Source organism: Ciconia boyciana, chromosome 2 (genome assembly GCF_034638445.1).
Source record: "Ciconia boyciana chromosome 2, ASM3463844v1, whole genome shotgun sequence".
NCBI classification, from domain to species: domain Eukaryota; kingdom Metazoa; phylum Chordata; class Aves; order Ciconiiformes; family Ciconiidae; genus Ciconia; species Ciconia boyciana.
In genome coordinates, this window is record NC_132935.1 from 21,815,150 (window position 1) to 21,837,270 (window position 22,121).

At 36.2% G+C, this 22,121-nt stretch overlaps 1 protein-coding gene across 3 annotated transcripts in view; it reads right to left on the minus strand.

Moving 5' to 3' along the window:
• Window positions 1-22,121, minus strand: part of ZFPM2 (zinc finger protein, FOG family member 2) — a 324,995-nt gene that overhangs the window by 248,144 nt on the left and 54,730 nt on the right. For 2 of the 3 annotated variants that reach the window (XM_072852052.1, XM_072852050.1), the window contains exon 2: window positions 10,465-10,623. The exons of the other annotated variant lie outside the window; for it this stretch is intronic. In XM_072852052.1, coding sequence (XP_072708153.1) covers window positions 10,465-10,623 — 159 coding nt within the window. The remainder of the gene's footprint in view (window positions 1-10,464; window positions 10,624-22,121) is intronic. 3 annotated transcript variants of the gene reach the window in all.

Genomic DNA, 22,121 nt, shown 5'->3' on the forward strand with positions numbered 1-22,121 from the left:
AATTCAGAAATAAATTGTTATGAAGCCTGTAGCATTCTGCACTGCCACAAGAGAAAACAGACACAATGCAGAGACTTTGGGAGTCACTCACTGTAGATTTTAATTTGGCAAGGTACATAACCTTACGTTATGTTAACAGGCCAGTGTGACTGGTCATGAAGGGGCGGGATTTCTTAGGGACATGGGAGAGGGGACCCTTTCCTTCTTTCTGCCATAACCTACAGTAGCAATAATTCCAGATCCAACTAAAGAAGGATTCTGAGGCTGTACACATGAACTAGATGCCAGAGCCTCAGAAACTATAAATTAGCATACAAAAATTATCCTTTGTTATTTGCTTTATCACAGTGCCTAGGACCAGTAACGCAGCTTACACACAGTGATAATCTTGCTCTTGAATTCCAAAAAATACACTGTAAGCCCAGAATCCTTGCCAGGAACCTCTCTTCAGAAACAACGCTCACCTAACTTTGAAACAAACCATATAAAACTTAAAATACAAATGCAATGTACTTAATTCATTTAATGTAACTTACTTTTTGGCAGCACACACTATTCTTAAGAATACTAATTACATCTAACAGGACTTAACTGTCCTTGTGGGTTAGGTCTTTTTAAAGGATTCTATGTATATATTTAACAAGCAGAAGTCTCTAATTTAATGGCAATGCAAGTTTTCAGCAGATAAACATTCTGGGTATAAAATACATGTAAACAATGCCAAAAAAATCTTTAAATAAGATTTTGGTATGGAAATAGAACTCTGAGAATAAAGATATAAACAAATGGGGAGGGATGTTTCCATACTTTGCCATATTTGGCATCTGGTGTGAGGAGAAGGTAAATAACTACAGTGCCTGCAGTGTCATGCAACTGGGTTTATTCTACAAGCCTTGCAAGGACAGAGAGAGAGAGACACACATCTGGTGCTATCACTATCAGACGCTGTTATCACTTCATCTGATGTATATCAGAAATCATTTCAGTGAAGACCACTGAAGCCAACTGAGACACCCTACTCTACAAATACGGTAAGTTTGAGCAAAATCTGGCCCTCAGAGGATTGATTTTGCTAACATACCTGAAAGAAACCAGCACTTGCATGTTAATCCACTGCATTTTATTTCAGATTATATTAATCATCTCAATACTTTCCTTCTTTGCAAGCAATTATTGTTTTCTGTCATGCTGATTAACAATCATAATTTCTCCTGGGATAAATCTCATTTGAAATAACTGTATGTTTCTAGTTGCCCTAAGCACTCTTAAAATTATTTATCCAGTAAATGTCAGAAATAATGCACTGTCTCTTATCCTAACTTTTAGGAAAGGTCTATGAATATCCATGTGTCGGTGAGTACCTACATGTATGCAAGCTGTTAACTCTCCAAAATAATGGTACAGAAACTATTATGGTTCATATTAAAATCACTACCTTGTTTAATAAAATGACATCTTGACACAATGACATTTCAGCACAGTGATCATGTTAATGTTAAAAAACAGTGTCAATTATTTCTAACCATTTCAGCTATGGCCCTTTTTTTTTCTCCTGGGATAAGACACTGCTGTGCAGCAAGTTCATCTAGACTGAATCTGGCCTTCCTCTTTCTCTAAATGTTTGATATGTTCTCATTATCGCACTGTTTGCTTTTGAAGTCCTTTCAAGACAAGGATCACTCATTCAAATGTATTTCCTGCAGAACAGTGAAAGTGTTCTCTAAATTGTATTCCAGACTTTCCTTCTGTTAATGAGTTTTATATTTATCCTAATTTTTAGGGAGCAACTCTTGTGGCACCAGTACTACAAATGAGTATCATTCAGATATACTGGCTACCCAAAAGCTTCTATAGCTTTAAAGGAAAAAAAGAAAAAACGTCTTGTATCTTTTCAATCTTTCCCCATTAAAACTTCAAATACAAGAACTCTATTAGACATACTCAAGTACCAACATGGGGTTCAAACTTACATAGCTCTAGGCACTTGATTAGAAAAGCAGCAGAAGCACATTTTTAAAGATATTTAGATGCCCCAAACAAAGACTGTTGCTTAGTATAATTTTCAAAAATTATTTCAATGGAAATCAACAATCCATGAGATTCTAAAACACCCTGCAGCGGAACAGAGAGATGACTTCAGAGTCACTCTAGCAAGTTTCAAACTCTAAGTTTGAAGACTCTACTGCAAGTTCATATTTCAACTTAATTAAATAACAATTCTGTTCCTTCCCCAGTGCAGAAATACTATGTCTCTTACAAGAATTCTTCATCCAGCCAAGAAAATCTCATTTTATAACATGCAGCTGAAATCACTGTCATATACATATCCGTTTTCATGTGATTTCCACACACTGCTACATAAAAAGTAGCAATATATATTTTTACAAAGTAAAATTTTAATTTACCTTGTTGTAAATAGTTTGATGCTTTTATTTGAAATAATTGACACTCCAGGTGCTTCACTATCAAAAGCAGCCAATTCCCTATCGTTGGAGGTATGTTTCCACATACATGCTGTATTATACATGGTTTCAAAAACAGTCTAGACTTCTATGAGTCAAACCCAAGAAAAAGACTTAGCAGTCACAAAAAAATGCTTCTTTTTCTCTTATCCACAAGAATCTATCCAGCAATAATATTTGTCTTATCAGCATTTATCCAATGATGTCATAAATGTGGCATTTGCTTCATGTATTTTTTCTGATCGTTTGAGAGTTAAATTACTGCCAATATCCCCACTGCTGACTTATATAGTACACAGCCTGTGAGCAACTCTGCTTTTTGGACCTAGGTTGACAACAATTTTTCAGGGAATGTCTCAGAACTCTTCAACAGTATTCAGAATTTTTGTGTTAAGAAGACCAAATTAGACAAAAAAAGGCAAAATGGACCTTCATTATAAATAAAATTAGTAACAGATGTATAGTACACATGAACTAAGAACATGTGGTGAAATTTGTCATTTGTGCATTTCATATTTTAAAGAAGATTACCCTTAATAATTTGCAATTCATATTCTGTCAAATTTGAGCTCAAATTTAAGTCAATCTAAGTTCAAGTTTTGTGACTTTCTAGAAAGGGGACATTACACTACTTGTTGTAACTAAATAATCCCTTTCCTCATAGCTGTGATAGAATTCACAATTTCATTGTTCTTAAGAAAACCAAAATGTGCTGACTGAAAAGGCTGGAGTTGCTTTGATAAACTGCTTAAAGTTGAGTAAGCTGTTTAAGTGTTTCTCTCACTTTATAATTCAGTACAGTTAAAATAATGTTTTCTATTTGGATCTATGTATTTACTTTTTGAAACACAGCTTGCTAGTTTCTTTTTGAGATACAGTTTTCTGCTTGATGACCATTGACTTGACTTGATTATTTAATTTCTTGATTAAAAAAAGGGTTTGCTTGTCTAACTTAGGTCAAATTTTTATCCCACTGAAGTTGATGTTAATACTGACACGGATTTCAGTTGGACTGAAAATATGGCCCGAGAGGTTTACATATGGGTTAGCAGTAAATAGAAAAGAGTATAGGATAGACAATCTCGTACTTGTTATTCTGGAAGCCTTTCCATGCTCTCAAGTGAATGGTGAAAAAAATCACTCCAACCTTTTCAGATATGTCCTTTTTCTTCCAGCAAGAAAATAGGTGGTCCTCTGAGCTCCAGCAACAGGAAAAAAAATGAGAAAGCACGAGAGGTAAAGCCCAAGGCAAATGCTGATGTTCAGAAGAGAAAGGTCTCCTTTCATCCTGCCAGGATCCAATCTAATTCTGACTTAGCACCCTTCAAAGGCTATTATTAGAGAACTCCATTCCTTTCTTTGTTCATATTCACCATCTGACAAAAAGTACGGAAGATGCACAGGATTCAGTTGTTTCAGCTGAATGGGATACAGATAAACGTAGGGGAACCCTCACTCTAGGGAACACAAGAATCCAACACAGGTTCACAAACATGCACACAAGTTAGTAAGAGGTAACTATTGTGTTTTAAGAAGAAGTAGCACTGTGAGTTCTTATGCAAACTGTTATTATCATAGGAGATGAAAATACATCATCACACATACGTGCCCTCTCCTGTCTCTGCTTACCAAAAAGAATTAATGTGTCCTTCATTTACTCGGAAAGCCTACATAAAGAAAATGTAATGAATTAAAATAAATTAAAAAAAAAATAAAGGAATATGAGCTCCAGGAGAACAGAAGTATTGCCAGGGAAAGATAATGTCAGGCGCAGGGAGGGGGGGTGTCTGGTGCCAAGCAAAGCCGAGGGCTGTGCAATCACCTCTATCAGTGCTCTATCAGTGTCTACACTCCAGCCAAATCCAGAGAAAACAAGGAGTCAAAGATTCAGGTCAATAAGCTTATAGGCGATTTGCACAAACAGCTCCTCCAGCAAGGTAAAAAACAAAGTCATATTGGCTTTTCTTTTTTATTCCTTCTCTTTGAACTCCCTGGTCCAAACACACCCTGGAAATGTCAGTGTTATATGCAAGAATTTAAAGAGCTGAGCTTCTTAATCCCGTTAAGAAATAAGAACAAAGTTGCCTGTAAAGATCTCCTTATTGAGCTCAAAGTGATTATGGTATAGCTGCCTTATGCTGATCCTACTTCCACTTGCTATAGCAAAAGAGGTAGAAATTTGTCATGAAATCCATTACTGAAAAGGAAAGAAACATTATTGATTAAAAGGTTTCTGGTTAAAAAAAAAAAAAAAAGGAAAGAAAAAAAGGCATAAATCTACTTTTTGATCCAGTAACAGAAAATAGGAAGCATATTGTTAGTCATTACATGCCTAACATGAAAGAAGCAAAGAATATTTACACAGATGCACACAGGCATCCACACACAAAGTCATACTCCAGAGGAAAAAGGGACACACAGAAATCATTTTCAGGGTGTTAAGAGTTTGGCTGGTATTATAGATGGTAGCGTGATAGCTTTGCACATGAAGTATGAAGGGGAAGATTAATGCACAGAAGAACTTAGCTTTGTATATGCTTTTTCTCATATGGAGAATCACACTGCAGCTGTTTCCCTGAATCTCAAGCCTGGCTGCACAATCAGGTCACATGGTTTAACATAAAAAATTCCAGTCCTAAGCTGGTCTGGCAGGCTAGTGACAAAATACCCTACATGAGCAGAAAACTTGGATCAGGTTCTGAGCTCATCCCCTCCTGCCCAAGTAGGATACGAGAACACAGAAGCAGGTATACACTCAGTATGCAGAAGCCCATATATTCCCCGAGTTCTCTTCTTGCTGACTTAGAACTGTGTATGAGTTTCAGACAGCACTGGATTCCCCACATCTCCCTCTTCCCCCACAAATAAAGATAAGCAATGTATCAGGAACTGTAACCACGCATCAACACTCTGATTTGCTATGGGCATACATAGCAGTTTGTGCTATAGATCCTAAAAGCATTGAAACATGAATCATGAAACAATCAGTCTTCATTCCACCTTATATATCCCCCATATCTTCCTATGCCACCAACTGAAGCACAGTTAACAGTAGGAACCAGAAGCCATTTGCTTTACAGTCTGCCACCAGAAGTGTTAAGGCCACTGAATCTCCTTCCACTGAGGGCTGGTGCCAATGCTGCCTTGTGATTGAGTAACTATGGGAAGCCTACAACATGAGGAACAAGCATAATAGCTGTGCTACAAGCAAAGAACGGGAGAATTCAACAAAATTGTCCCGGTAAGCATGGCAGCAAGAAATGGGTATGTCTTCTTTCCCTAATTCTCAGATATGTACATTCCTCCATTTGCCTCTTTCTTCTGGAAACAGTCCCACATTTTCTCTCTTGATTATAGTCCTTCCTCCATTTTCTTCTCTTGCCTCTTTCCTCTCTGAACACAGCTACTTAACTATCTACTAATCTCAAGTGATCTCTCTCATTGCTCAAGATAACTTTTCCTTTGAAAGTTAATCCCTCATTGAACACTTCTGCTAAGAAGGTCACAAGGAACTGTAATTTGTTTAGCCAGTTCCCACCCTTATGAAGTAGACAAGGCTCCTATTCTCCCTGCTGTTTACAGAGAGGAAGAGGTGTCACCTCCGTATGAGTATGGCAAACTTTCTCAGTAATAGAGGAGAATATTTTTTTATTTTTACTGAGGGTATCTAGGCAGGTTGACAGCAATCAGAGACTACAAAGCCAATGATAAACTACTTCACAGCCCAAAGGACTTGATTTAGTACTTTGCTTTTCATTCCATCGCCTCCAACTTCTTGGCTTTTGTATTGTTCTGCTGTTTGTGCCCCCTTCTTGTATCTGCCCTCCTGCTTTTATTAGCCCCATCATGCCTCCAGATCACTTCTTCTCTTGTCTCTGTTAGCATCACCTCATTTTCTTATTCCTACCTGTAAAAGACAAAAGTTAATCTGTATGTACTATCTCCTAGGTTCCATAGTAGGCTTTCAGCTATCTAGCGCATCACTGTTCTGCATGGGAGACAGGCTATTTTCTCCTTATTCAAACTATCTAAATACTGGTGCTTATCTAATAAATCTTCTATATGTGAATTTAATCTGAACTAACCTTAATCTGATACAGACTCTGATTCCAGATACCCACTATCTGGACACTAAAAAAAATCTTCAGCAACAGAGGTTCCAGGCTAATACAGGCTTTGTGTGGACAGCATCATCAGATATCCTCGCTATCTGCAGTGTAGAAATTTTTGGTAAGTAAGTATAAACAGCAATTTTCAAAGGCCACAAACTGACAAAACACAATGCATTATCACCAAGGCTACCTCCTACCAAATTTTTTGTTTCTACTCCAAAGATTGAGACCAGTGCAGCTTTGTAGGGGAAGAACACTATGACTGTGTTATTGTTATTGCTGTTTCCAAAATACTCCCTTTCCCCTAATCTCACTGTCAAAATTGCAAACAAATCAAACTTCTAGCTGCCATCTATTCTGAGGCTCTTCTAAAATATTCATTCTTGGATGGGAAACTTCATCCAAAAGGTTAAAAATTCACAGCTACAAGCTTAAACCGATCCCTGATAAATAGTAGGTTGCTAATTTTCATTTTTGCTTTTAATATTTACATGTTTAAACACTGTTCACTTATTCACATTTGAGTGTAAATGAAGACTACATAGGAATAATTATTCACATGTAGCAAAGTTAATTGTGGTTTTGTGGTGTTGCAAAAGTGTGGGAGGAGGTAGAATTTTCCAGATTCCTTGTCGTAAAAGCCATTAATGAGCAAAAGGAGATGGGAAAAATAATAGCCAAAAGTTGTAATTTTGAAAACAGAGAAGTTGTAAAATGACATGTAGCTCAATCAATGTGATTAATTTGCTTCACACTTTGCAGAGGCTTTCGCCTTCGCCTTCTAATTCTGGCAACTATTCTGCTGAATCAATCTCACAGACCCAAATTAATAAGGTGGGAATGACAAGTATGGCTTTATAAAGGTTAGCTGTTTGCAATTTAGACAATAAGAGACTGCTCTCTACTTGTAATACGATCAGGCATGGTTTGACAGGAAAATCTCTTCAGTCAAAAAGCCAAAGTTATCAAGTTATGAACCTGTACATCTACTTTCATTCATCTGAATGAATTGTGAGTTCAGTAAATTTTTGCCTTCAGTGCCTAGTTTGGATAGTTAAAAGCCTCTGGTTTTAGGTGATGCTTGAATTTACATAGCTGGGGAAGTAGGAAAACCATACCATGGGTGAAGCCGCACAAACACCTTCTCCCCAACCGTTGTGCCATTTGTTGCCCACATCTCTTGATTCCTGCAGGAAGCCCCACTACTCATTTGTCCTCTTGTTCTGGGTCAGCTAGGAAGAAACCCCAGGGGAGGAAAACGGGAAGCCAGGACAAAGAATATTTATATCCCATAAAATTCCCTTACTTTCTAGAACCTTTAATGGTCCATGCTAACAAGAGGAGAATGCAGAGATAGCATAAAGGATTCCCCTGCCAATTCTGGTATTTCCAGGAAAAGGAAACCTGTCACATGAGAAAACACAGACCTACACTTACTTCTCCCTCCTTTGAAGATACTTATTGTTTACAGGCTGCCAATACTGTCAAAGAGCAAAACACAAATCAGAAAGTCAGGCCCTCAAAACAGAAATTAGAATGCATTTATTTGCTCTCTAACCTATTTGGTACATACCTCATTTTCAAGCTTTTATTCATGATGTTAAAGAAAAAATATTTTTAGGAAAAAAAAAGCTTATTTCTCATACCATCTTTTAATTTCAACACTGAAGCACTACAAAGTAAAAAAAAGGTTATGAATGAATAACAGGTTCATGACAAAAATCATGAGAATTAGTCTCACTTTTAGTATTTGCTATATAATACAGTCACAAACCTTCCCACTAAGAAAAGGGCGCAAAAGAAATTTATTTGCTTTCCAGATTAGTTTTGTCTTCTTGGGTTTTATCCTCAGAAAAACATACGTGGCCTCATGCTAACACACTTAAGATGTGACACTGAAGAAGCAGGACATTCAACAGAAGTTGAGACATTATTAAAAACCAATACATTTCTAGTCTCCCATTCCATTCTTTCCCAGGGATATTCTCAACTTACTTCAAAGTGGGACTTTCTGTCACACTGCCTCAGCTGGAAGTAGATTAGGGGTTTTATGTGGCCCTTCATCCTCAGAAATTTCCTTTTCAACTTTTCTTCTGCAGTAGTTGCAGTGGATAGGTTTAAGATTCTTTTATAACTACAACACACTTGGAAAAAGAACTGCTGGGGAGTCAAAAGGTATTCAGCTCAAAGAATCAGCAGATGTCCTCAATAAAACATGTGATAATCAAGATTCAGATTTAAATGTATTCCCATTTAATTCCTGATCTTGTTTAATACAGTCGCCTGGATTCAGTGTTTTCCCTGAAAGACATGTTCATTAAGGGAAGTGCCAAGATAACTTGAAATTCAACGTGAATTTGCAATATTGTTTGCTATAAACAAACAAAAAAAATCATATATTTTTCTGAATTTCACCCAAAACAGTACTATTTCCATTGGTGGGCCCTGGAAATGCAGCAAGAAGTACAGAGAAATAACTAAATCAAACTGATATGAACTGATAGTGGTGGATAGTCTTCCATTGCTGACAGAAGGAACTCAAGAGTCGTCAATATAACAATTATGCAAATAGTGGTTTAAATAATTATTTAGTAATATCAGTAACAGGAACAGTACTTTTTTTCAGCTAAGGAAAATGGTGTCTGAGAGGCATGTGAACAAATGAACGCACAGTAATTGTAGTATTTGTTTACAGCACAGTAATAATAGCACTTAACTCCCCGTTTGTAAAGCAGTTCCATTCATAATCTGGTCTCTCTTCCTTCACAGTAAGATTTGTAGCAGCCGAACTCTAAACTATTGACTAGGCTGTTTTGATCTCTTAGGATGGCTTACTAAGTATCAAGAACCTGGAGTGCAAAAAGTAAATTATTTTTTCAAAAGTTTGTAAGCTACATAGAGGACATGTAGAAAATAAATACATTTTCATGCCTTTCCCACTGATGACTGAAGAGTCTGTAGGAAAGACTAATATACTGCAGTCATAACATCTGACTATTCGAACGGATTTATTCTACTTTGTCCAAGCCAGATGAAAATAATACAAAAACAGGAGCATATCAAGCTATCATGAGAAAAAGTATGTCAATATCTGGGAAATAACAGAAAGACAGAGAAATCATCGATATCCAAATGCCTGAGGGTTACTGACTAACAGAAGAACATCACCACAACAATTCCAGCTATTTGATAGGCATCCTTACCTGCAGAAGACAAACAATACAGCAATCAAGTGGAAATCTGGCAGGAAGAAGGTTAAATCAATGTTCTAAATAACAGTACATGATAGTGCACTTTTTCTGTCAGCTGAATAGGAAACAGCACAACCTTGCAGACTGAACACTGGGTAAGAATGAATTGGTGCGGCTTATGCTAAAATACCTCTATCTTCAATAATTTGCAAGTAATGAATGCATCAAATAGGCATCTGCAACTTTAAAAGTTATCCTTTCAAAAATCACTAGTTTTCTACCATGCATAATAAGTTATATAATAAGCTCTACTTTAATCATAGAATCTAGAGACACAATCTGTTTTTCTAGCAATGTTTCCTAGCCAAAGAAGCAATGAACAGACATGCTGCATTGCTAGCTTCGGCTCTGATAATAATTGACTTCCGAGGCCTGTTCTCTACAGTTAAATATGTAGAAAATAACATTCTTGGAGGAAAACATTAAAGGCAAGACGATTCACCTCCCTGAAAAGCACATCTTTGAACACATTTAAATATTTACCCCTTACCAGACTTAACTGCACAAGTGACTCATTTTCCTATTTTTAAGGTACTATATTAACAGGACTTTTTGTACATTTTAAACCAAAAAAATCTTTTTGACCAATTGGACTCAGTTTGGCCACTATTCCCTCAAGAGGTGGGCTACAATGATTACCTTTATTACAAAAGTATTCCACTTCTTCACAGCTCAGATTTTCAGGCTCAAACTCTGCAGAAAAGCTTTCCTCCAATGGAAAGTCTTCTTTTGAGATAGTATCATTTTCCTCAGACAGGCACTCTTCTTCTTCATCGTCAATGGCATCCTCAAGGGGCCCTTTAAAAAGAATCAGGAACACTGTGGCAAAACCATCTAACAGGACAATGTGAAATAAAACCTTAGTGAACTTATAACTGGAGGTCTTTAGCAAGTTTTTCCTTCCACAGCTGTGTTCGACATTTATTAGAATTGGACAAGTAACATTTTATGGCAACTGAAATTGAAAGTGACTGTTTTCCTGATGACTTCAAATCAGAATATGCAAAGTGTTATTAATAATATGTATTAATAATACTCGCACATGGGAATTTTTTCATTATTCATCTGGCTCTAGTATTAAACGCAGACAGTTTTAACAATGGAAATCAAAGCTATATTTGTAAATCCACGTAAACAGTGAAGAGCCTTCTCTTGTTTGTTAGTCATTGTTTTTTGATGCTGAATTACAGTACTTAATAGGTTCCCTTTACAGGCTTCATTTCTCAAGTCAACAGTACTGACGACAGTGAATTACTACAAAGGTACTGACAGTATAAACTTCAGCTTATTCTGCTGTTTTGCTTCAACCAGCACCTGACCATATCCATGATCATTCATTTGTTAGACTCTTTAATAGACTCCCAGTCAATGGACGGGACTCAGACAGACTATCCCTTCATTTCACAGAGGCCAAACAACCATCGTGGTAAACTACTAGCCGAGGGCTACAGAAACGTATGCCAGTTACAGAAGCAGGGCATGAGTCTGAATTTGAAATGGCAGCCTGAGGTCTTTGATTCTTCTTCTAGTTACCTAGACATACTACTGCTACAGATCCTCTTGAAGAGCCAGTGCCTAACAGATCTATAATACATAACACCCGGGTTACCAATTGGAATGTACTCAAAAATTAAAATTTCTTCTTTCTTATATACACACACTTTACAATCATTGGTTAATAGTAACTATTTGCTAAAGATGCCTCTTGTGCAGGTGTAGAATTTTACCCTAGATTTAAATAGAGATTTGAAATAACGGAACATATTTAATTTAACTAAGATTTTATTAAATGTCAGTATGTTTCAAAATCCATCTTAAGACTGGATTTCAAAAGAGAGATTTCATTATACATAGTTGAGGCTTGAAAAAAATTACATATTTCACTCTCCAATGAAAGCACAGCCTCATTTATAATTGACTGAGTATTTCTTCCTTGAAATGAAAGCTAGCTAGCTAATGAAAAAAAATGTAATTTGTATTTATATGATAGTTTTCCAGTATTAAATACACTATCCCTATATAATCTATCATGCTGAGATACAATGCATAAATGATTCTGTTGCATTCGATGAAAAGGAAGGGATAAATTTTTAAAAGAAATCAAATATTGACTACACTCTAATTTTATGTAATTTATTAGGAACCAGTGACTACCTACATTTATTAAAACAGCAAAATTCACTTTAGGCTAGGTTGTGCAATTCTTGCTTCAGACGAACATGATGGTTACTTTTTATTGAAATTGATTCAGATTCCCAGCTGGCATTCCATAAATTAATATAGCTTACTGTCTTTCATGGAAATATGACTATTTGCACCAGCTGAGAATCTGACCAAATGAACCCACTTTTGTGGACACATACTCACCAACACTAGCTGTCATTCAACAATATATCTTCTAAAATAAGGGGCTATTATTATGGCTGAAAAAATAAAGATTCTCACTATCAAAGTATCCATTACTGTTAATTGCACCTCCTAGCCATGTTGGGAAAAAATCCAGCAACTGCATATGCACAGGGAATGAAGAGTGGATATCGCACCGTACGGAGCGGAGAACAAAGCACTAGCACACACTGGAGCAGTGCACTGCAGCTAAACATGGGCAGTTTGAGCACCTTACATGTGTCCAGTTTCATGGCAGAAATGAAAGCACAAGGGGTTCTGCACACGCTATCAAAAAATACCTTTCAGATTTCATATTATTATTAATATGTGACATCATCTGTAGAGCCATTTATTGGTGTGTACTCCTGGTAACATCTGGATAAATAAACTAGGAAGGAAAAACATAGTGAAACAAAAAATATGCTATTTTAAGGAAATGTAAATTTCTGCCATGTATAAAGATGGATAAATACCATGTTTTGCATCATTTCAAAAGCAGCCATATGCCTTTAATAAATTTTCAAAATATTTTAAATTTAGGGAAAAACATGTAAACAGCAGCCAACATTTCAGTGAAAGTTGATTTCCTGCTGAATGACTGGCTCTTTCTTGTTTGACTTTTTCAATAAGTGTCCTGAAAAATACAGCAAAAGCAATATACCTGCAAGTAATCCAACTGGCATGTGTACATGACATTTAGGTCTGCTTCTAGTTGTCAAACCGGTTTGTTTGATCAGATCACCAGTATGTAATCAGCAAGCTAATAATCACCGTACGTTAATTAAGAAAAGAATAGAAGCGCAGTTGGTATGCTTTCATTTGCAGCAGTCATGGAAACACACACCTTATAATTTCCATTGACACTGTTTCCAAGAAGGCAGAAGGAAAACAATGTACGCACCAGCTCCACAGCGCAGGTTCAAACCCCTGTCATGTTGTGGGTTGGGACTTTATTTTTTAAACAAATCTCGGCCAAAAAAAAATTCTTGACAAATGCTTCTATAGGTACATCCTATTTATGAAGAGGTATGTAAAATTTCCTAAAGTTACATGTCCAAGCATTTGAAAACATAAATGTAGATGTTGTCACATCCAAACGAGACCAGAGGTATGCATGCATCTGCACCAGGTTTTGTTTTACATATGCCAACCCACATATAAAATCTAGTGATGTTTATCCAGTTGCATATGGGCACACACCAGAGCTTTATGTAATAGTTCACCTCAGGGGCTGACATCAGACATTGCACTCCAAAAAACAGCATGACTTTTGTTGAAATTGAGGGATCAGTGCATAAAAATTTTTCTAGGTTTCATGCTGCTGCTGCCTTGTCTAATTCACCCATCTACAACCTGATCATTGGGACAAATCCTGTCTTATTCCTCTTGAGTAATCTTTTATTTTTTAAGTGTTCAAATACATTCAGCTCATGCCCAGAGCTATAAACCAATAACTTTACTTTAACTGATAACTTTAACTAAACAGTAAGGCATTGTTCAACATGAGTAAGACCAGCCCACAAGAATAACACAAGTATTTCTTGGTTGCTAGTTTCATGTGAACTGAAATATTGATGCCTGATTTCTGCGGCTATTTTTATCACTCAAACATAGAGTGGGTTAAAGAAAACAATAAAATCAAAAGCCATTTACTAGTAAGTATGAAGAGATTAAACTCTCTATTCTTGACTACTCCATCTAACTACTTGGACATAAATAGACAATGAATAAATTTTCAGAATCTGACAATAAAGATTGTATGGAATTACATATTCTTGACTAATGTAAACTCATAAACTCTGCAGGTTTATGTTTGCCTAATTTGGCCATGTGCTTCCAACAACCTCTTCCTGATATCAGTAAATCACAGCTAGAGAACTAAGAACTTACCTGGTTCAAAAACTTATAGGTCAGTTTTCAAAGTTTACTAGCTCCTCTACCTAGTGAACAACCTACACAGCATCTGCTCAACTTCTTCCCTGATTTAAAATACTTAAAAATACACCGTCATATAGACAAAAATAAATATGCCTTTAAAAATAACAGTTTCTTTCAACTGTTTTCTCTGATAGTGCCTTTTTTTCGTCAGTTGTTATTATGTTGACATATTACCTTCAACAGTTTGAATACAGCTTAGTTAATTACTTTAGTACTATAATTTACCTTCAGTATTTCTTTTAAATTTTTTAATTCAATTTAATAGTATTACACTCATTACTTGTACTGATCATGTTGTTAAGCACCTATGGCACAACATGTACTATGTCTGCTTTTATTTCAGCTGGAACAGGGTCAAGGTCCCATCCCTGTTCTGCCGAAAAATGCTTTTCAGTAACTGCTGATTAAGTGTGACATTACAACCAACAACTGCCATAATGACACAGCAATGCAAATCCAAATAATTCCTATGACTGAAATTCATCTGAGTGTCACAGTGATCTGACAGTAAACAGCTCAGCGATATGATTAGACTTTTAAATAAAACAGTAAAAATTCAAACTGAAATGGTTTAAGAATTTAGTTGAACAGTTAATTCCAGACAGACAGTCTAGATGTTTGTCTTCTCATTTCAGCAATTCTTTTCCTATTAGCACTTTGTAAAAGAATATGATGTAATCTAACGAGAGGTGATTCTGAAATGCTTCAGATTAGCTACATGATAAACAGTTAAGAACTCCCAAATGCACTAGGTAAAAGCTCAGTTGCTAATCTTAAATGGGAGTACTGAAGGCAAATTAAGTCTCCATTACTTCATTCTAGATTTTGCATGAAGCCCTGAAAAAAATATTTCCTTTATAAAACAAGCAAATACTTGCCTTGTACACAACACAGGAGATTTTGAGGTGTTCAGTAGTATACTTATTCACTTGGTACTGACTCTATTCCATGAATATTTATTGGTAAGACCATAAATCTCAAATATTTTTTTAAAATAACATAGATGAACAAGAGGCAGTAGAAAATAGTACAATTAGTGACAGCAACGAAGGAGTCAATGTGGCAGAAATTTGTATGGCTTAGTGGACACAGTAGTCCACTTCGAAAAATCACCACATATAATTTGATACAAATAAGAATATCTACTGAGGAGAGGCTGACGAGTGAGCTGCATGTGCCTTCATGGAGAAAATTACTTCTGATTGAGGCCACTTGGCAGGACAGCGTGGGGAAATCTGAACTGTGCTCCCTAATTTGTACCAGATTTACAGACACTCAAGGACATATTTTTTAGCACTATTAATGTATTAAATGCTAAAAAAGTAAATAAATCTTTCTCAAACAGTCATATACTTCAATATAAATGCAAACATATCGATACAAACACACAAAGATAGCTAGCTAAGTGGCAATCTTTACACAATGAGTAACAGATGCTACCTCAACACTTGAAAGGATAGGCCACATTTAGCAAAACAAAACCAACACTGTAAGAATTTTAATAACATGGAAAAGCGTGAGACTGAACCACCAAAAAAGGCTTTACATTCACTTAACAGAAGATGCTTTTGCTACAATAAACACCCCTCTGAACACAAATTTGAGCAGTGGACCCCTTGAGCATGTTAGTCCAGATACAGCAATGCATGACTGCAGTTTTATGGTACTAGAACTGCAATGAAATAACTGAAATTCAATAACATTAAACTGGGTATGTAAGTTCTGTAATAATTTCTCACAGTCAAATTAATCAGATTTTTCCCTAAATGAAACCACTTAAATGCATGCTCAAATTAAGCACATGCTTATACACCTTCCTGTCCAGTGCTTTGTGCTTAAAATGCATGTATCCTACGATGGGAAAGTATCATTGAAATAATTATCTCATGAAAATGTTAAGTGGTTAGCTTCCTTCCCACCTACCAGTATTCTCCTACATTCCCAGAGCAGCAACATAAATCAGTGCTCTTAACAAATTAAGAATGCTTCAGAAGGCCTACAATACTTGACAGTGAGTGGCTGGGGAGAGGTTAATGAGTATAATTAGTAGTAGTAGCATTTAATAATAACAACTCCGATAAATCAGAGAGGCCTGAAAATCACTGGATCAACATCATGCATTTTGCATGTTCTGTGTGATCCACCCAGTATTTCCTAGGAAAACATGCTGCCACACACAGATTATCCTTAGCTTATGGTAAACCCTAGGTATGGGATGCTCTCTGATTACAAACAGAGGGAAAAGCTTCAGAAAAATCAATCCATTTGTCTCCTGTTTCAACAACAATGTTTTATTCTAAATACAAACAATTACATAAGAAAACCAGCAGGCAAACACTTTATATTGATTCATATGTGGAAGACACATAGGGAACTTTTTTTCCTAAAAATTCAGTCAGGAACATTTAAAATATAAAAGAGAGTTCAACTTATTTCATTTTAAATATGGCAGTGGGGGTTAAAACACCACATGGTAGTTCAGAGTTCACTTCCTCCTGAGAAGATTTCTATACAAGACCTTAGCTACTTCTTCGGCCTTTCAGTTAACTCAAAGGAGTGGTTATTTCCAACCACTATGCTTTTACAGCAGCCTGGAGACAACTTTAACAGCGATCTGAACAAGCCCATCAGAAACAATCCAGCTTCTCCTTCTTTTGGGGAAGAAATTTTTACAAGATGCTACCAAAAACAGACTCCCAAGTTCCTCGCTGGGAAGCTGGCTTTCTCTTGGGTTTTGTAGAAATTTTTTTAAGTGTCCAGGCTCAAATATGTCAGAGCCTATATGTTCAACCAGGGTGAAGACATGGACTGATAAAATATGGGAGCTGAATATATGCTGTAGCAATCAGAATAAATTTTCAGTTTCTATCAAGCACTAGGACTCCCAGATACTGTTCAATCACTGAGACTTTCAATATTCCCCCGAGAAGGAGAACCTCCAACTAGAGGTATCTAGATGAATCACAGAAATGTAAGTACACAACAAGTCTGCAGCTAATAGATGATGCATAGATGATAATAAAGGAAAATGATAATAAAAGTTTTCCTACTGAACTAGCTGCTCCCCCGACCCCAACAACCCGACCCTATGACTGTTCACACTACTCCTCTCTCTTGGCTTTTAGTTAACAGTGATCCCAGTTTTCAATTTTCATTGAAAAAAATACTGCCTCTCCCTTCTTGCCTGTGAGAACTGAAAATGTTTTAACCACATAATTCCATGAGAACAGAGAGAAAGGGCCAAGTGAGGTGCCTAAATACTCTTCTGTTTGACAGTAGACCCAACACCTAATCTTAACAAACCGACCACTGCAGGAGTAGCTTAAAAAATAAGCATGCTGTTGGCAGCAGGTGACTGAAGCGCAAACTGGGAAATCAGTTTAGAAACAAACCTAAATGTACTTAAGGTCAATACTTGTCAAAGAAACCACTCCCACTTTTAACAAAATCCTCCCCTCTTCAGTCCATTGAGTTTCCTATTTAGCTTAACTAAATTACTCCTGTAATTCCTGTTACTTTTTTATAGCTATACTCAAGAGACGCAATGCTACCTGTGCACATTGAACATCTCCAGTCTGTTATATAAATTGACTGAACTTCAAAAGTTTTGTCCAGATTGGAAGATTGCGCCGATTTGTGAGCGACTCCTTACATCTTCATTGTGGCACCTGAGCAGAATGAACCATTTCTCACTTTCAGACTGGGAGAAACTTTATGACCATGATTTAACAACCAACTTAATAGGAAAAGGAATGGAAAAGAGCTGCTCTCTGGACACTATAAATCCACACCAACCTGATGTAATTGAGCTTAACAGCAAGAATGAAGTATAAAAGTATATTTCTGTAGCCAAAAAAAAAAAAAAAAAGAGTTATTTTTAAACACGTAAGTTCTTCCTGCAGCCACTCACTTTTAACATAAGTTGCATCAGGGGATCTGGTAGGAAGGAAACATTTTTATTAATTTTCCCCTTATCTGTAAGAAGAATGCTGATTTTTTTTTCATTTACGTTCCTTGCCTGCAGGTAGCAGACCAAGAAAATCATATAGCAGAAATTTTTCCTTTTGATTAATTTCTTTCCATGTGTTATGTTATTTCTTATATATAATTGATTTCAGGTTTTGCTCGTAGCTGTACATCTTTTTTATATCTGTACCTACTGCCTGCCTTCAATCAAGAAAGTTGAAGGAAATTACCTGAATTTTGTTAAGTTTATTAAAAAGAGAGCTCTGTGAATATTTAAATTGAGTTTTGAAATGCTAATACAAGAAAGATATTAGAGAATTTTAATAGTAGGTTCAATTTGACCCACAGACTATTGTAGAAAGGGTCAAATTTTATTCAAATTATTTCTTTACAGCAAAAAATATGAACCCTTTGATTTTATAAAAGTAGATTAATATTCTTCACTGCTAGGTCTTTTGGCACTTCAGTGCATGACAGCATTAACTGTGCTTGTATATAAACTTTGCAAAGACCTTTAAATGTTCCAGTAATTTGGAATTTCACTTTCATTTATCCTCTTGTCTTCTTTTCTCTTACCATTATCCAAGAGGCCACAACAAAACTGACAATGCCTACAGTCAGTTTGCTTTTAGAGCCAAGACCAGAATATTTCCAATCAATAAAAGTGAAAAGATGAAAAAGTGACCAATCAAAACATGCTTAGGGAGACATTAATTTCAAAAAATAGTAAGCAAGTGCATTGGTAATGCCAAAGTTTCATTTGCATGGGAAAAAAGAAAAAAGATGTGCATGGAACATGAGCTGCAAAGACCCTTGCAGTTAAATGTCAGACCTCAGTTTCCAAGTAGGAGCTCATACTGAAATACACGTTTAGTCCTCCAATACCCTTATCCACAAGAGTCACAGCAATTCTTCTACTGTTGGGGCTCTATTTTGCAAGGTACACCTTGTTTGGCTCATAGAAGTCAGAAAGGACATATTTATCCTGCAGATGAACCTGAAGGTTTGTCGGTTTTACCTCAACATGAGCACAGAGAGAATACGAAAAAACGGCAAGTGTTGTGTGGTACTGTGATTACACAACGTGTACAGGCAGAACTAATCATGAAAGATCATACTCATTTACCAAATGAAGAGTATGATGTTTTGCCAAAGAACTGAAATTGTTTTCAAATACAAGTGTTATGAAAGGCACTTATAGAATCTTCCTCTCCTCAAATCTTCCCACCTGCTGGCAATCAAAGTGTTGCTGCACTATAAAACCCTTAAGGTAGGGATCCTTCTACATGTGCCTCTAAATGCCATAAGGAACAACTTTTTTTTTTAAGATACAATGCACACGGTGACAGTACAAAAGATTTAATAGTTGCAACTTCATTCTGGAATTCCTACTCCCAGGAATAAAGGTCAGTGGAATTTTTAATAGTGACTTCCTTGGTACTAAGATGCCAAAGTGACTGCAAAACTGGTAGCAGTGAAGGGTATGAATTCAGAGGCATCTTAACTGATCCCATGCCACTGTATGAAATTAAAACCTATAAAGTGTGTTTCAATACTCTAAAGAATGAAACAGAAGATTATCTGGATATTCTAGAATTAACAACATTGCTCTGTCTTCTGACAAAAAGTGATAGTAGAAGTTTCATCTTGGGAAAGGCTTTTTTAAAAGTATTAATTATGATGTATTTATACCATTTGGAAAAACAACAGAAATAACAGTATCTGTTCTTGCTCTAAGGTAAAGTGGGTAATTGAAACATAGAAAGTGATTTAAACTAGAAAAGAAGGGGGAAGAGGTTTTTGCATTGGCACTTAAATTTAGAACAAGCATTATAGTACTACATTAGAGAGCAAGAAAACAGAAATATTCACAAAAAAAACCCAAACTCAAATCATTAACTACTTTCCCACATGAAAGATTTCAAAAAGAAGTTGATTCCAGTTGAAACCAGATTTTGGAAACTATTAACAGGTGCTAACAATGACAAAAGTAATTTCAGAAACTGTACCACTAATTGTTCTAGCCCTGTTCCTCCTACTACTGTCCCATCTTGATCATCCATTTACCAATTTAATCAGCCACACTTGCAGCCTCTGAGACTGACAATGGACTCTTCTCTGAAAGCGCTCATTGTTAGAAGGTGGCATCTCAGTCAGCCAAGACTGTAACTTCTTGTACTCTATAGATTATAGCAAAAGAAATTGGGAGGATCAAATTTTCATAGAGATCTTGCCAAACGCAAAGATATGGAGTAAGAAGACTTACTGTCTGTCTTAGCTGTCTTAATTCTACCTACAGTCATAACAGCTTCACAGCAGATCCTCAACAGCAGATGCTGTTCTGTGTGTTTCTGGTGGTATGAGAGAAGGAAAAGAAGAACAGAGGTGACAGGATGAGTAACCTGACTCGACACCCTACTAAAATCACAGCAGCAACCCAGAACTACCACAGTACCATAGTGCACCAATTTTCCTGAAGGGAATTTTTAACTAAAGCCTCCCAAGCAAACAGGAGGTTGGGCATAAAGCTCTCAGAGATGGATCTGTGATGCTTGTAGATAATCTTCTACATTAGGAGTAATTTTGCAATGGTAGTTTATCAGTAGTTTTATTAAATGTAACATAGAGCGAACAAGGAAAATTTCCTGTTTGCTTATACAGAAATATTATCCCTGAAGCATTTTTCCCTGCATTATGGTACACTTTATAGTTTTCAAACCCATCATTTATTTCTGTATGATTCATATCTGCTAACTTTTACAAAACAATTTTTGAAACTACTGGCAATCTAATTTGAAATACTGGCAATGTAATTTGTCCCATGATACATGGCTAACATTGATGCAAATATTATCCAGTTCCAGTGGATTGTTTCAGCTAGGTAAGTATGAAAATAATGTTTAAATTTACAGACTTAAAAAAAGAAGAAAGGAAAGAAAGCACCATTTGTGTAAGAAGATGGCTTCTTAATTCTATGTCTTTCACTAAAATTACATGTATCTATATAATAATTCAAATATTTAATTCAAAATTAATAATTCAAATATATAATAATTCAAATATTTGATGCTGCATACATCTGTGCGAAGTGTCATTGATTTTTATATCTATACAAGTGTATAAAAAAGAAAAAAGTACGAGATATTTGGAACTTTTTTTTTTTAACATATGCTCATCCTGTTTTTTACAGGTAAGGTATTCTAATTTTTGATAATTCACCTTTCCAATAAAGGAAACTCCTCCTCTTGCATCTTACAACCAATAAAGCATATGAAAATTAAAGGTGCAATTTCAGGAAAATACTCAGACTCCCTTTTCACTTTGTTTTACTCCTGTAGGTTTTTTTTTTAACTCAACCTAAAAGAAGAAGGAATAGACACATCCATACCAACCAGTCAACACCTGTCAAATTACATCTAAGGCATGCTGCTTCGAACAGTCCAATGAAATCCTCTGAGGATTCAGGATCCAGAAGTTTGATATATACTGATACTGGTACTGATACTGATTACTGATACTGGTAAGCAACAGAAGCTTCTTTGCATGTCCTAATCTCACCATTCAGGATCTCAAACCTGTAAGTAACATACTGCCTGTTACTCAGGAAGCCTTTCTCTACAGCCTATCTCCTTTACCAAGTACTGCTATAGCAAAGCAGTTTCAAACACCGTACCCCAAATAGGATGAATTTTATCTTACACATGGCCAAGTCATGCTCAGAGTATAAAGCTTTTCAGAGTAAAGAAGGCTGCGAAAGTTCACTCTCTACCTCCAACTCCAACAGAGCCCTTGCTCCAGACACAGAACTTCTCTGGCAAGTAGTGAGCAATGAGTATTGAGTGACAGATACTGGTATTTGCTAATCACTGTTCTCACTCACCTGCTGGAGGGAAAATGTGATGCAAGTAGGAGCACTTTGAAGCCACTAATGATGCTGCTGCAGTGTATTTAATGGCCAGCATGTTAGCTACGATGAAAGAGGAACCTCACATCAAGTACATTAA